This window comes from Scaptodrosophila lebanonensis, unplaced genomic scaffold (genome assembly GCF_003285725.1).
Source record: "Scaptodrosophila lebanonensis strain 11010-0011.00,11010-0021.00 unplaced genomic scaffold, SlebRS2 tig00000043-arrow-pilon, whole genome shotgun sequence".
NCBI classification, from domain to species: domain Eukaryota; kingdom Metazoa; phylum Arthropoda; class Insecta; order Diptera; family Drosophilidae; genus Scaptodrosophila; species Scaptodrosophila lebanonensis.
Genome location: NW_022060545.1, coordinates 13,814,559 through 13,828,292, shown reverse-complemented (window position 1 = coordinate 13,828,292; position 13,734 = coordinate 13,814,559). Strand labels below are relative to the sequence as shown.

General features: G+C 36.7%; 1 protein-coding gene across 1 annotated transcript in view; it reads left to right on the top strand.

Annotated features, from left to right (window-relative positions):
* The window catches only part of LOC115622742 (flocculation protein FLO11), a 30,353-nt gene that overhangs the window by 5,088 nt on the left and 11,531 nt on the right, over window positions 1–13,734 (top strand). Inside the window, exon 3 of the mRNA XM_030516789.1 lies at window positions 7,292–8,055. Within this exon, the coding sequence (XP_030372649.1) occupies window positions 7,734–8,055 (322 nt within the window). The 5' untranslated portion in view covers window positions 7,292–7,733. The remainder of the gene's footprint in view (window positions 1–7,291; window positions 8,056–13,734) is intronic.

Below are 13,734 nucleotides of genomic sequence, written 5' to 3'. Positions count from 1 at the left end.
GCGGATCAGTGCGCCAAGTGGTAACCGGATCCCGCATACAGTAAACAGCAAACAGCAAACAGCGAACAGCAGTAGACAGTGGACAGTGGACAGTAGGAGCAGCTGAAAGCATCAGCTCAATGATTTTTAATTGCATGGAGATTGATGCTAACGGTGCTTTAATGTGGCGCCAAATGCATCAATGAGCATTTCGTTTAGTCTCGACTCTTTGCTTACAATTGCGTCTCGTTATGTAAGAAAAAACCTACCCAGTCGCTGACTCAGCGCGCACTCATTTAGAACATGGCTATAATACTGCTCATATACTAGTACATGTAAATACGAATAGTACGAGAACAATAGCGGTTGATGGCGACTCGTGCACACCGCAAGTAATTAACCAAATGAGTTTCGACGTTGCTGCGCCCCAAATGTACAGGCACGTCTAAATTACGAGCGATTTCCAAAGCACTTACTCCCATAGCCTGTCAGGGCATAATGGTTTTAAATATAAAATAGAACAATTCATATTATATGTATATCTACTTGTATATTTGATTTGCAAGCTAAACAATTATCAATGTCATATTTTCGTCTGAAATTCGAGATTTAGTGTCTTACAGCAATTGCATTAAGGAAGTGTGTATGTACATATATTTCTAAAAGTGTTTTCAGTTATACAATTTATTTGTGATCTAACTTTATTATGATCTTACAGACCCAAGTATACATAAATAGCTAAATCCTATTTTTGAGAAAAACTGGACGGAAATGGATATACATACTTGTATTTCAATTTTCGCACCCTTTCTGAGCAGCAAAGACGTGTAACTTTAATTTTGGTCACACAAGATATTTTATTATTTATTAATTATAGATACTTGTATGTTTCATATAAAAGCGAGTGAGTTGTATTTTGTAGTTGTATTTTCTGCCGTTAACAGCGATATATTTTCCAATGAATTTCAATAAAGATGCAGCTTACAGATAAAAACGCCATATTTTTGAACGCATTTGAATCAAAAAAGTATTGCGATTTTATTTTCACATTTTCTCATTGTAACGAATCGTGATTTTAAGTCTTCAATAAGAAATTCCGCATAAATTAAGCTACTTGCTTACTAAGAATACTCTTTATTAATCCAATGCGCATATAATTATTGTAAGCCTACTGACAAGTCGTAAGTATCTTACCAACTATTGATTTCTAAATGAAATCATATTTGAGAGCCTTATACTCTGCTAACTAATCATATCAAAAGCTGAAGCTTGTGATTTTGGGTGGAGTGATATAGCGGCTACTAATTCATGTTTGGAATCATCAGACTTATTATTTCAATTAATAAATAAATAATTATCTATTTAATTAATTTTGCTAAGAGCATGATGCAGTCAATTCTATGCAAACAATTTAAATGTGATTTTTAGAAAACACAGGAGTATTCTTGCAATAAGTAACTTGTGTTTGAATCTTGTTAACGAATTTGCATTGTAAGCTCAGAAATCGCTTCATTATACTAATACTCGTAACTGCTCTGCCACCTTGGCTATCAATTTCCATTTCACATATATACTTATGTACGAGTACGTCCACACATGGCTTCCACAGTTCCTCAATAACCCGGCTATCATAATCTTAAATACGGTGTATTATAGCAGCGCTTTTCAAACTGTTGTGCAAGATAGCCCCACTGTGTGCCGTTTATTTGCCTGTTACCAATGCTCAAATTAAAATCTACATAACGCATACGCCATGTGGAGCGAGTAGTGGGGAGCAGACAACATAAAAGTTTCGCTGCCGCTGGGTAGACAAGGGTGCTACAAATGAGCACAAAATTAAACAATAACAATCCAATTTATTGCTCACAGCTTGGAGTGGCGATTCGTGCCTCTCGATCAGGGGCATCTTCTGGGTCTGGCGTTAAATGTTAGTGGAGTGTCAAGCCATTCTCAAATCCTTTTAGCCACAAGACAAACAATTTATGGCAGGCAAATATTTGCACACTTAGCTAATGGCGAAGAAAAAACACAGAAATCGGCAGCGCTATTTTAATTCTTAGAATCAAACGTGTAAAAGACAAAAAAGTTGTTCGGTCTCAGTCACAGCAACAACAACAATGGGTACAACAATAAAGCATTCTTACGTGCGCGACAGTCGACGCTGGGGGTTCAGGGTTAATTACTCGTATATTTATTGCACGCTCGCCAAGCATTTCGGTTAGTCGGCAAAAACGTCACCACCTGCCCCCGCACCGCCAGGCCAGCCAGACTGAATTATGCATTATTTGAGTTATTAAATGCTGCTGTGTGTACTCGTACCTCAACCTACAAATTACTTAATATTTCTTGCTCATAATTATTTTATTATGTACTATGTACTCGTACTTATAAGTAGTAGTACAAATCTACAAAAAGGAAGTCATAGTTGACGAAATCTGCTGTCGATTTTGTCATGCGTGGCTTCGAATTGAAACACTCAAAAATGAAGCTCACCTTCATGGCTGACAAATTGCGTACACACATGTGTACTTACTTACTACTTTTGCGTACACAAAACATGCACATACTACTTGTATACATAAGTCAGGCATTAATGTTGGCTAATTATGGCTTAATACTTAATTTCTATATTATTAGAAGTGCGGATGTGCTTTTAGGGGCGCAATGATTGACAGAGCGAAGCTGATAGATCGCTGGTCGCTGCCTAATGTGGAATCTTTCTTCAAAAATTATGAATAACTTGCGCTACTAGTCTAATTTTCGACTGCTCTGCCCAACCCGAAAACCACATTCTACCACCTAACTCAAAATTATTAATTCCAATTTTTATTTCATACAGTTAGTGTTAAATAAAATTCAATTTAGTATTAATTTTCTATTATGAAAATGTTGTTATATAAAACAATTTACTTTTATGTTTAGTTGACTTATAAAGAAATCTTTTGATATTGGGAATATGAAATTTGAAACTAAAACCGAAAATGAATAATGCTTCTGAGTGTTAACTCAAATTGATCAGCAAAGATATTAAAGGATACATTTATTAGAAAAATAATCAAATTAATGGCTTCACAGCCTCATTTTTATGATTATAGGAATGAAACACTCCTAGAAATAGTGGAAAAGCAAGCTATGAGAAATCATATTCCTGTTATGATCTCTTGTTAATCTAAACAACAATAAATGCCTTAAATATATTTAAAGGAATATGTAGAAGTGAGTTGGCCCAAGCATCGTAAATTTGTAAGGTAGTCGAGTAATTTCCGGTGGTTTTCTTAATTCTTTCATTTACAAGTAAATAATTTTACTTGTCAATTGAATCGTCAAATTAAAATAAAAGAACTGGACTAACTCAACATCCCGATAACATTATAGAGCTCTGAGTAGTTAAACTAGGGGTTCTCTGAGTCACTTAGGGCTGTTGACCAATCTCATAATCTTGGTAGAATCTTAGGCAGCTTCTTGCTGCTTTTTTGCAAATTTACTGCAGCTGGCACGATAAATATTTATATGAAGATTGTATTTATTTGCGTTTCATGGTTGATTTTTGTTTACGGAATGCTCAGTTCGCCCGCTTTGCTTTGTTTGCGACGAAGCTAAACGATTACAACAATAGCTAGCGATGAGGCTCACCAGATTGCTGGATGTTTTCATTTCATTGATGCGCAAGATTTTACCGATAAACTCGTATTGATATCTCCGCTAGTTGTGGAAGACACGACTAGTTACGGGAACACGATTTCCCAACGGCAATTTGCATATTTAATCAGCTGTGTCAGTCATGTCTAAAATAAAAAACCCTATCCATTGTTGTTGTACCGCATAATACAATATTCGTATCACAAGCAAACATTACAAATATAATTATAAACGGCGCTCTTATATTGTTGGGTACTAGTCAGTAGTAGGTGTTGGTTAGATCGTCTCGTCTCGACTCGACTCGAATTCCTGTTCCCAGCGGGCAAAATTCTTTCGCACGCTCTGGCTCTGTGCCGCAATCGGGGCTCGAGTGTGCGCTCCAAATGGCTTTCAAAGGCGCGCACTTTATCAGCAATCAAAACAACAACGACAACAACAACAATTGGTACAAACCAAAAATACTTCGAACTCATCCAATTGTAAGCCACTTCAATTAACTGGCCGCCTTTCGACGTTGATTGTTGAGCCCCCAAGATCCGGACCCGACATGACACAAAAAATGCCGCACCAATAAAATCACGAAAAATTCTAAGCCCCAACAAAAGTTGATTGAGGTTTGGCGTGTTGTTGTAATTTTTATTTTTTATTTATTTTTTTATCTCTTTAGAACGCTGATGTTATAACATATTAACAAACTGAGCGAAGTCATGTAAAAAAAAAGCAAGCAAAGCCGAAGGCACATGCTTTCTTATAATTAAACAAAGTTTTTGTTAGCTCTGAATTAATGAGCAAAAAACTTCTAAATCATATGTACAAGTATATATGAAATATTACTTACTACATATAACCACACACGCATACCTATAATTTAAATATCTATTCATTTGCCATAGCTATATAGTATTCTATAATTAAAGTTTTGCCGAACACCAGTCCCTGTTGGTGGTTCTTTTGTACACATGCAAATATTTTTTTACCTTTCGTGGAGCTATCTCTGAAAAGAAGTAATTATGCTGAGGCGATCTTCAATTAATTGTTTCATTTGTCATATGTGTCAGCACAAAGCTTCTGACAGCTCGCATTAGGTTCTAGGCCCAAATGTGGCCCCTGGCGAGCATTGAACTTTGACAGCTGCCAAAGGCAATTGATTAAAATGCCAGATTCTAAAGATAACCAAAAACGAAAACTATACACTTTTTCGGTTACTTTGTTAACTGCCGTTTGCCCATGCCAATAGAAACGGCATAACACGGTTTCTCTTCTTTCTCCTCAACTCATCAGCATAAGCATCGTAAAGTGATTGAGTTTGATTTTCAAATAGTGTTATAATATCTACCATATAAACGATGTCTCCGGTTCGTTTGAATACCTTAACTGATAAATTCAAAACAAAATACTAATTGTATAATAGTATTGTAGTAATTCATGATTAAAATATAAAAATGTGTACATATAAGATTCCTAACTCAAACAGGAGAGGTCTTATATGTTAACATTACATTACACTTAAAAGTAATAAAAAATCTGGATATGACGATTAAAGAATGCTAAATGTTAGGTAATCGAATAGATTTAAAAAATATTAAAGGGGAGCCTAGTTGTAAAAGGTTTTATTGAATCTATAGTGAGATACTGCAATTTCAATTTAATATTTAAATAGATTATTATGTTTTACTGTTATTAACCTAGCAACGTATGTATATATTTCAATTAAAAATATTTTTACTAATCAAACACAATATTCGAGGCCCGAACGTGGTTTTTAATTCTCCTTGCAAATGTATGTATATAGCAGTTACCATTTATCATTGATATCGGCAGTTGGTAGTAATATTTTTCGAGGCATTGTCGAAGTGGTTTATACATTCCTAATGGCCATACTAAGTAGTGGTTGGAGTTTTGATATAAATAGAAATCTTGTTATTTATAAATGTAATTTTACTGCAGTGTTTCGTTACATGTTCGACTATAAGTCCTACTTGGTCGTCAAGAAGTTACTCATGTTCCCCTCATAATAGCAGTTACCTACTTAATTGCCTTATAGCTAATTTTCTATAATTTTAGTTGCATTACGCAAAGCAATACGAAGGCGGTGACGACTGCGTTGGCGTTTGCTGGCGCACCCAGACATCCAAGCGCACGTGCTTATCAAGCGTTTTCCTTCAGCCACTACCACATAGTTGTAATTGTTTCTCTATACATATTTCCATAGCTGCATTTCATTAGCGATTTTAACGGCATGCCAAATCAAGTGAAATTTGCTAACGTAATTTTGCGCAAGCTGTCTTCCAAAGGCCCACAGCCCGCATTGTCACCGCCGCAGTCGACTTCGTCTTCGTCGTCGGTGCCGAGTGCGTGGCTTCAATATGTTTAATTGGTTTCTGGCAGCCACAGCAATGACATACATTGCCATAAAGATACTCAAAAAGTCGAATATGTATACATTAGTGTACATACAAATAAAACTCCACTATGCCCAAATATATGGATTGGCCTATGGCTCAATATTCAATGCGGCTGTCACGAGCAATGTACAACAGGGCGTATGCGCGATTTGGCGACCTCAGTTATCACTCTTACTTAATGCGATTTATTATTATCTACATGTGTAGTGCCAATGATGGCCAATAGTTTACGATGTTGCCGACTCAATAGACAAAGCGGCTTAGCATATGGCAGCTTGATGTCATACCCCAAGAATTTTAAGATTCAATAATAATGCCAATATTTGTTATTGTAAAACAAACTACTGCCTACTTGAAAAATGCTCAGAATTAGCTAGAGCTTACAAACAATTGTGATATTTACAAATCAAGAACTGTATATATTTGACTAGCGTCTAAATATGGTAACTTCTTATATATATAGCCAATATTTGCTGCATTATCTTTTAAAATATTATTTAAAAAATGAAATGTAAAATGTGTAAAGGAGACGGCTGACCAATTGAAATACATACATGTTACAACATACAAGTTATAAACAAACAAATCGGCCGTTTGAAAGAAAGAGAGAGCGTAGAAGAGCTTATAAGAAGGGCCTAAGAAAAGAATTTATTAAAATCTGTCAAAAATTATTAAATATCTGTTCAATGGAGTTGCCTCTATTAAACAAAAGCTCAGATAATTGTCCTAAAAATTGAATTTTGCGAAGCTCTGCTTTTATGTTTGGAGAAAAGAGCACAAAAGCTAACTTTTTTATTGTCTTTCAAACTATTCTACAAAGATATTCATGTTACTTTGCATTCGCTTGTTTTATTGTTTTTTAAGATGATAGTAAAAAAAATGAATTAGGTAGGCTATAAAGGGGATGAATCACTATTTCGAAATATTGGCTGTTCAGAAAGTCCCCTACGTGAGGGACCAAGGATGATCCTTCGGTTGGTTTTCTTCAATGGAATAAATGTCTGTCTATTATTCAGAATAGTCCATCCTGCGTTCTTCTCAATGTTTAAATTACGGCGCGCACCCTTTCTGAAGAATCAAGCAATTATTTGATTTGTTGATTTTGGCGCGTCTTGAAAGACCCATATGGTTAACGATTTTCACTTGTATGAAAGTAGTTTTCCCCTACCTTCTGTCTTATACATATATTCATATAGCCTACATAAAGAAGCAACTATTGGAATGTTTTTTTTTTTTAAATAGCTTTTTACTTTTCCAACATTTTCCAGGTACAAATGCGGAGTGAAATAGGAGAACACAATCGACAAAAGCAACGGCAACATCCACAACAACGAGAAGGGGGTGTGCGATTTTCCAAAGTATTAACGATAAGTCGACGTCGGCAGCCGCAGAAAAATTCGAAAGACCGCACGCAACATCGAGGAGAAGAAGCAGAAGAAGCAGAAGAGGAAAAGACGGAGAAGCAACTGAAATTGCAGCTGTAGCTGCCACAAAACGCAAAACTTGCAACGCCTCGTTGGCTGCGTCCATTCTACAGACAATTGTGGAAAAGTGTCCAAACGAACAATAGAAAAAAGATAAATAATCTGCGAGAAACTAACAAACGGCTAAAAAAACAGGGCACGTCAGCGGCAGCGGCAGCAGCAGAGCAGAGCAGAGCGGAGGCAACAAAAGCAGCAACAACATCATACACTATATGCTCCGGTTACGATGTCGCTGATGAAAATTCATCGAAGCAATGAATCATTTTGGCGTTGGTTGTTGTTGTTTATGGCGTTGGCAACAATGCTGCTAACGTTGGTGGAGACGACATCGGCAACAGAAAGTGAAGCGCAGACAAATGCAACAACAAACTTGGCAACAACTAATGGTGCAAATAGACAACAGCAACAGCAACAAAAGCCGAAAGCAGTGGCAAATACAACAACAACAACAGCAACAACAGTAACAACAGCGAACCAAAAACAAAATGCAGGCGGCGAAAAGCAAGAGGCGGGAAATTCAGCGGAAATTTTGAGCGTCAGCGAAGTTGGTGAGTTTTCTTTCATATATAAGTAGCATGTATGTTTGTAACTGCCAGACTATATGGCCTGTCATTACAAGACACACACACACACACACACACATTCACGCGAGTATAGCCACTAACGTACAGACAATTGCCCAAGATTTGTTAGTGATTTTGTGAAAAAGTGGCAGCGTTGGGAAAATAGTTGGAAAAATTGCCAACAAGCCAAAATAAATCTATGCCAATTATTGACCAACTACCAGCAGACGAGGCAGCAACAACAATCACCGCAAACAACTCAGTCACTGCCACATTTGCTGGCCAACTGAAAACAATTGGCCTATACGTGTTCAAGAAGAAGAAGAAGAAGAAGCACAAGCAGGCCAAGCGGACAAGCGGGCCATCGGCATTGGCTAATCGTATCGTTTGCTTTTTTGGCTTTCATAAAGCCAAACAGCCAAACAGCCAACAACCAAAAAATACAAACTAAAAAAAAACTTTAACGACAACGTTTTCTTGTTACCCATCATTGTGGGTATATATCATTGTAGTTGCCGCTGTTAATATTTCTGTTGTTGTTATTATTGTTGTTGTTGTTGTTGTTGTTGTTGCGCGTCACCCTGTTGACTGCACAGTGTTGCAAGCCGAAGCCGAAGCCGAAAAGTGAATTATGGCCACATGTGCTCGGCAATTGATTAGACTTTGGGCCCGTCCATGGATGTGGATGTTGATGGGGTTGAGGCTTCAACACGATCACAAACTTGTGTTATTTCTATTAAAATGTTATTGCTTTTGTCCATCAATTAAGCTTTACAACTGGATGTGTTATTGTAGTAGTCGTGTGGGTGTCAATTACCTTCGCATTGAGAGCAAAACGAGTGGGCCAGAAAGCTTGACTTTGAAGTGCTATTGTCTTAGGCCTGACCACCGTTGGACCACTTTTGGGTGTTTGGCCTTTGACGCACACAAGACACAAATTAAAATGCATATCTTACACTCCTTATTGAAACAATCAAAGCCATTTGTAGGTCAAAGTACACTTCAGGAATATTTAATTTCAGTGTCAATATCAAATATAATCCAACTCAATACTTCATCATATTTTTGTGACAATGACTGCTTTTTAATAACATTTAAGACATATGCATAAATACAAGTATACTGTAACAATATTTTATTTTTATTTTATTATTTATTTATTTTTTATTTTATTTAGAATATCAACAATCTGTCGAATATATAATATAACTTAATATAACAATTTAAACTAAACTTTAAAGTTAAGAAAGCCTAACACAAAGCTGTACAATAACGTCCATTAATGCCTCCGACACGTTGGGGAAATTTATTTCCCAGTTGGCCAGCTATGCCCCGATTCAGAGAGACATTATAGACCTAAAGAACTATACAAAAAGTAAATAGGGGAGGAAAATTAATCATATTTAAGAACTAATTAGAAAAAGTAAGAAGTAGAAAGAGAAAGAGTAAAAGAGAAAAAGAAAGAAGGAAAGAGAGATAGAGAAATGGGGAAAGAAAAAGGTGGAGAGAGAGATAGAGAAATGGGGAAAGAAAAAGGTGGAAAGAGAGAGACGAAAATAAAAAGGGGGAAATCTCCAACCCCGTGGGGGAAATTTTAAATGCCAGTCCGGCAAGCTATGCCCCAACTCACAGCAGTAAGAGGTCAGAGATTTCCCCGAAGATAATTATAAAGAATAATTTTGATAGAACATAGGGAGAGTCCTGTCGAAAGTAAATGTGAAAGATCATTATAATGGCTGCACATGACCCGAAAACGATTGTGCAAAGCGTAATCAGTTGTCCATCTTGCCAATATGAACGGCAAATAATTCCTTGTTGGTCTACAAGGAACTGAACAATTAAGGCGGCCTAAGAGGGCAGGGGAGTCAGCCTCACCGATAACCAACTTGTGGAGAAAAACTACTCCAAGAACCGTCCTATGAGTTACTAAGGAAGGAAGGTTTATAAGCATCAGTCTACTAGAGTACGATGGCAAGCAGAGATTGGGATCCCAGCTTAAGCCACGTAGAGCTAAAAGAAGGAATTGCTTCTGAACAGACTCAATACTTTCCTGATACTTTCTATACTGTATTCAAGCACAGGGCGTACTAGAGCAGTGTAAAGAAGCTTAGGGGTATAAGGGTCATTAAATTCGTTGGACCTACGTTTAATGAATCCAAGTAATCCCTTGGCCTTATTGACAATACTGGATATGCGAAGGTTAAAGTTCAATTTGGAATCAAAAAGAACCCCAAGGTCTTCAACAGTCGATATTCGTAGCAATGGCACATTGTCAATCGTATACGTCCCTAAATGAGCCAAAGTTCCATTCAAAAATTGCATTATAACCGAATTTTATTTGATATTTGTCATCAAATGATTTGCAATACTTTTTTAGATTATTACTTTCTTAATGCTCATGTCGTTGATGTCATCGACTTCTATATACGTTTCGGAATAACAAGCAGAGTTTAATTTGGCTGTTTTCTAAGTATGCATTTATATTTTATTTATCTACAATATTTTATAAATATTAAATTAAATATGTAGCTTATCTCTTTAATCACCAGGAACTAAATTCTATTTACATGACACATTTGTTTATACTGCAAGAGGTTGATTTCTCCATTGCTATTATCAATAATTTGTGTTCGAATGGAAACTATTTTTAAAACAATTTCTGATTTGATATAGGGAAGTGCACTTTTCGCCTTAATAAGGAATGAAAAAACCACTTTATCTATTGCTGAAAATTACACACACCATAATTAACAAAATTTGTTACGTACTACGAAAAAATTTAATCTCATCAGTCCATGCAACCCGCTTGTACTTATAATTGTTGTGCGATGATAATTATAAGTATTATTGTACGTCGACGACAATAATTATTATTATTGTTCTGACGATACATTTGCAAAGCAACTATATTTTGAGAGGAAGCTTAACGGCTTAATTGCTATTCATTATAAGTAGAACAAGAGTAAATATCTTCCATTTAACAACTACGCAGAAAACATTCAAGTGCTTTATGTTTCAGCAGTTGGTAAACCCATCCGCACCATAAAAAGCAACATAGCACTGCCAGAACAGATATATCTTATTATAGATCATAAGCATAACTTTTTTAAGTTTGTTATAATTATTATACTTTTTTACTGCCATTTTTCAAAACCTTTAGATAAATTGAAAGAACAGGTTTCGTTTGTTTATGTAAAATATATATGAATAAATAGTATATATTAATTTGACGTTGAGGAAACTAAATCTGCTTGGTGCAAATTTCGATTTCCTATAAATTACGTTTTGAATTAAGTAAGATTTCGAATAGCGGGTGAAAAACGGGTCTGGAACGAAACAGTCGGAGTTTTGGCCTTTAAATCGCTGCATATGTTAGTACAAAGTGTGAGGAAGTAATGCTTAACAATTTCACCGCTTTATTCAAATTCATGAGTTATTCTTCTTACTAATAACATGTAGATGTAATTTTTGGTTAGCCATTCACATCGCCTGGCCCATTGTGATGAGCCAAATATTGTACGAGTAAGTGTGAGTACCAGAGCCGTAGAGAGCAAGAAAGATTATGTAAATAATATGCTCGGTACATTGTAAAGATTTCGTATATTTCTTCTTTTGGTATAGCCAAATGCTAACTAAACAAAAGTTAATGCATTTTGATTATTTTTAATTTATGCGCATTAAGTTTTCCTTCTTCAGGCAAAACGACAATGATGACGACGACGACGATGAATGAGCATTTTCGTTCATTACGAAACTCCGATGCTTTATGCAGTTTCTGTTTCTGTTTCTTTTTGTCGTCATCATCATCATCGCCATCGTCATCAGGGCCCCACTGTGGCCAGTTGTAGGTGTCGTTTTGGCTGTGGTAACAGTTGGTGGCCACTCGAGTCCAAGTGTTGGACAGTCAGCAAGCCAGCAACAACAACGAGCCCTCGAGAGCCAAAAATGAAACGTAAAATCTTCAACAAAAATATCAATATTGGTGTGTCCGCCTCTGTGCATGTTTGTATGTGTATGCTTGTGTGTGTGTGTGTGTGTGTGTGTGTGTGTGTGTGTGTGAATGAGTGTTTGTGCTCATTACGTGTACCTGTACCTGCCCGACTCTCATGTGTGTTTATTGCGTAATCCATGAAAGAGTAAAATAAAGAAAAAGCCAGCACATTTAGCCAGCGTATTGAAGCGTTGGCAAAGTCGCGCTTACTGCAGTAAGTCACGGAAGGAAAAGAAGAAGCGGCAGCGGCAGCAGTAGCAGCAGCGAGCTATAAGCCAACAAATCAGCCAAGTGGACACTGCCAAGTCAGCCCAGTTAATAACCGCACAGAGTATTCAGTACTGACTTGTAATGGCAACGATAATGTCAGTTATGTTTGGGCGCACGTTGCGTATGCGCAATAAATATGAGGTAGCCGGCTTAGGCAGACAGCTATGCTATTTTGCGTGCTCATCATATTTCTTGCAATAATTTTGCTCGCATTTCAAATTCATGTGCTTCCCTTTAAGTGAATTTCATTAACTTTTGTGGTTTGTTTTGTGTGTTTTTTGATTTGTTTGTTTTTTATTTGGCGTAGAGAGGAAATAAATCGCGCAATTTAAGTGCGGTCGCTGCCATTAAAAACTGTTGGCGGTTGGTTGTGTTTTATGTTTACATAAAAATGTTTATAATTTCTTTTTCATTAACTTTCGTTGCAAAACGTTTGCCAACAGTAGTAGCAACAACGAAGCAACAGGAGAAGACCAGTTTATTGAACCCTAGGGGCCTCATGCCGTAGTATGTACGAGTGTGTGTGTCCAACGTTTGAAGTTAATTTTCTTCTGAGCCAACGTATGCGTAATGTTACGCCATCATCATCACGCTTTTTTATGTATGTATGTGGTTTAGTGGGTCTTAATTAAAAGGTCGTCCGTTGTGCTGCTCATAAAAGAAAGCGACCAACTAACGACCAAAAACATGAGCCGGGGGCGGCAGCAACGCCAGAGATTTGAAAGAAAAATCAGTTAAGTTGCGTAAAATGCTGCAACAAGCTGCTTTTGTTATTGCTGTTGCTCTCGCTCCATGATGACGAGCTTGATGTTGCTGCTACTGCTGCTGCTGCTGATGATGATGATGAGTACGTGACACGCCCCACAACGGCTCGAAACGCATCAATGCACACTAACAACAGCAACAGCAACATCAACAACAACAGCAAACTGCTACAATGCAAACAAACATGTACGAGTACATATACGAGTATAGTATATTGAAAACTTTTGCAGACTCGCACTGAATTCGTAAAGTTAAACAAATAAACGGAAGCCCAAAACGGCGTACAAAACAAAAAGTTAACAATTATTCAGCACTGCATCGTGGCAGCTTCATGCTAGAGATGGTCATGTGGGCACAAATGCCTCGTGAGCTATTACACAGATTACGGCTTACTATATATTTATTATATTGATTGAAACCAATAGATAATTAGATCACTTTTGAAGGTTTTCAGCTTGAGGTACACTTACTATTACAGCTTAAAAGTTAAAGAGTTCGTGTCTCTAGAAACGAAATTGTTATTTACACACTCAGTCGATCATGGAAACTTTCCATGTATGAGAAATAGGCATTGACCCAACTAAAATGAATAAAGCAAACAATAAAATCTAAAACTATTTTAGTTCATTATTTAATAA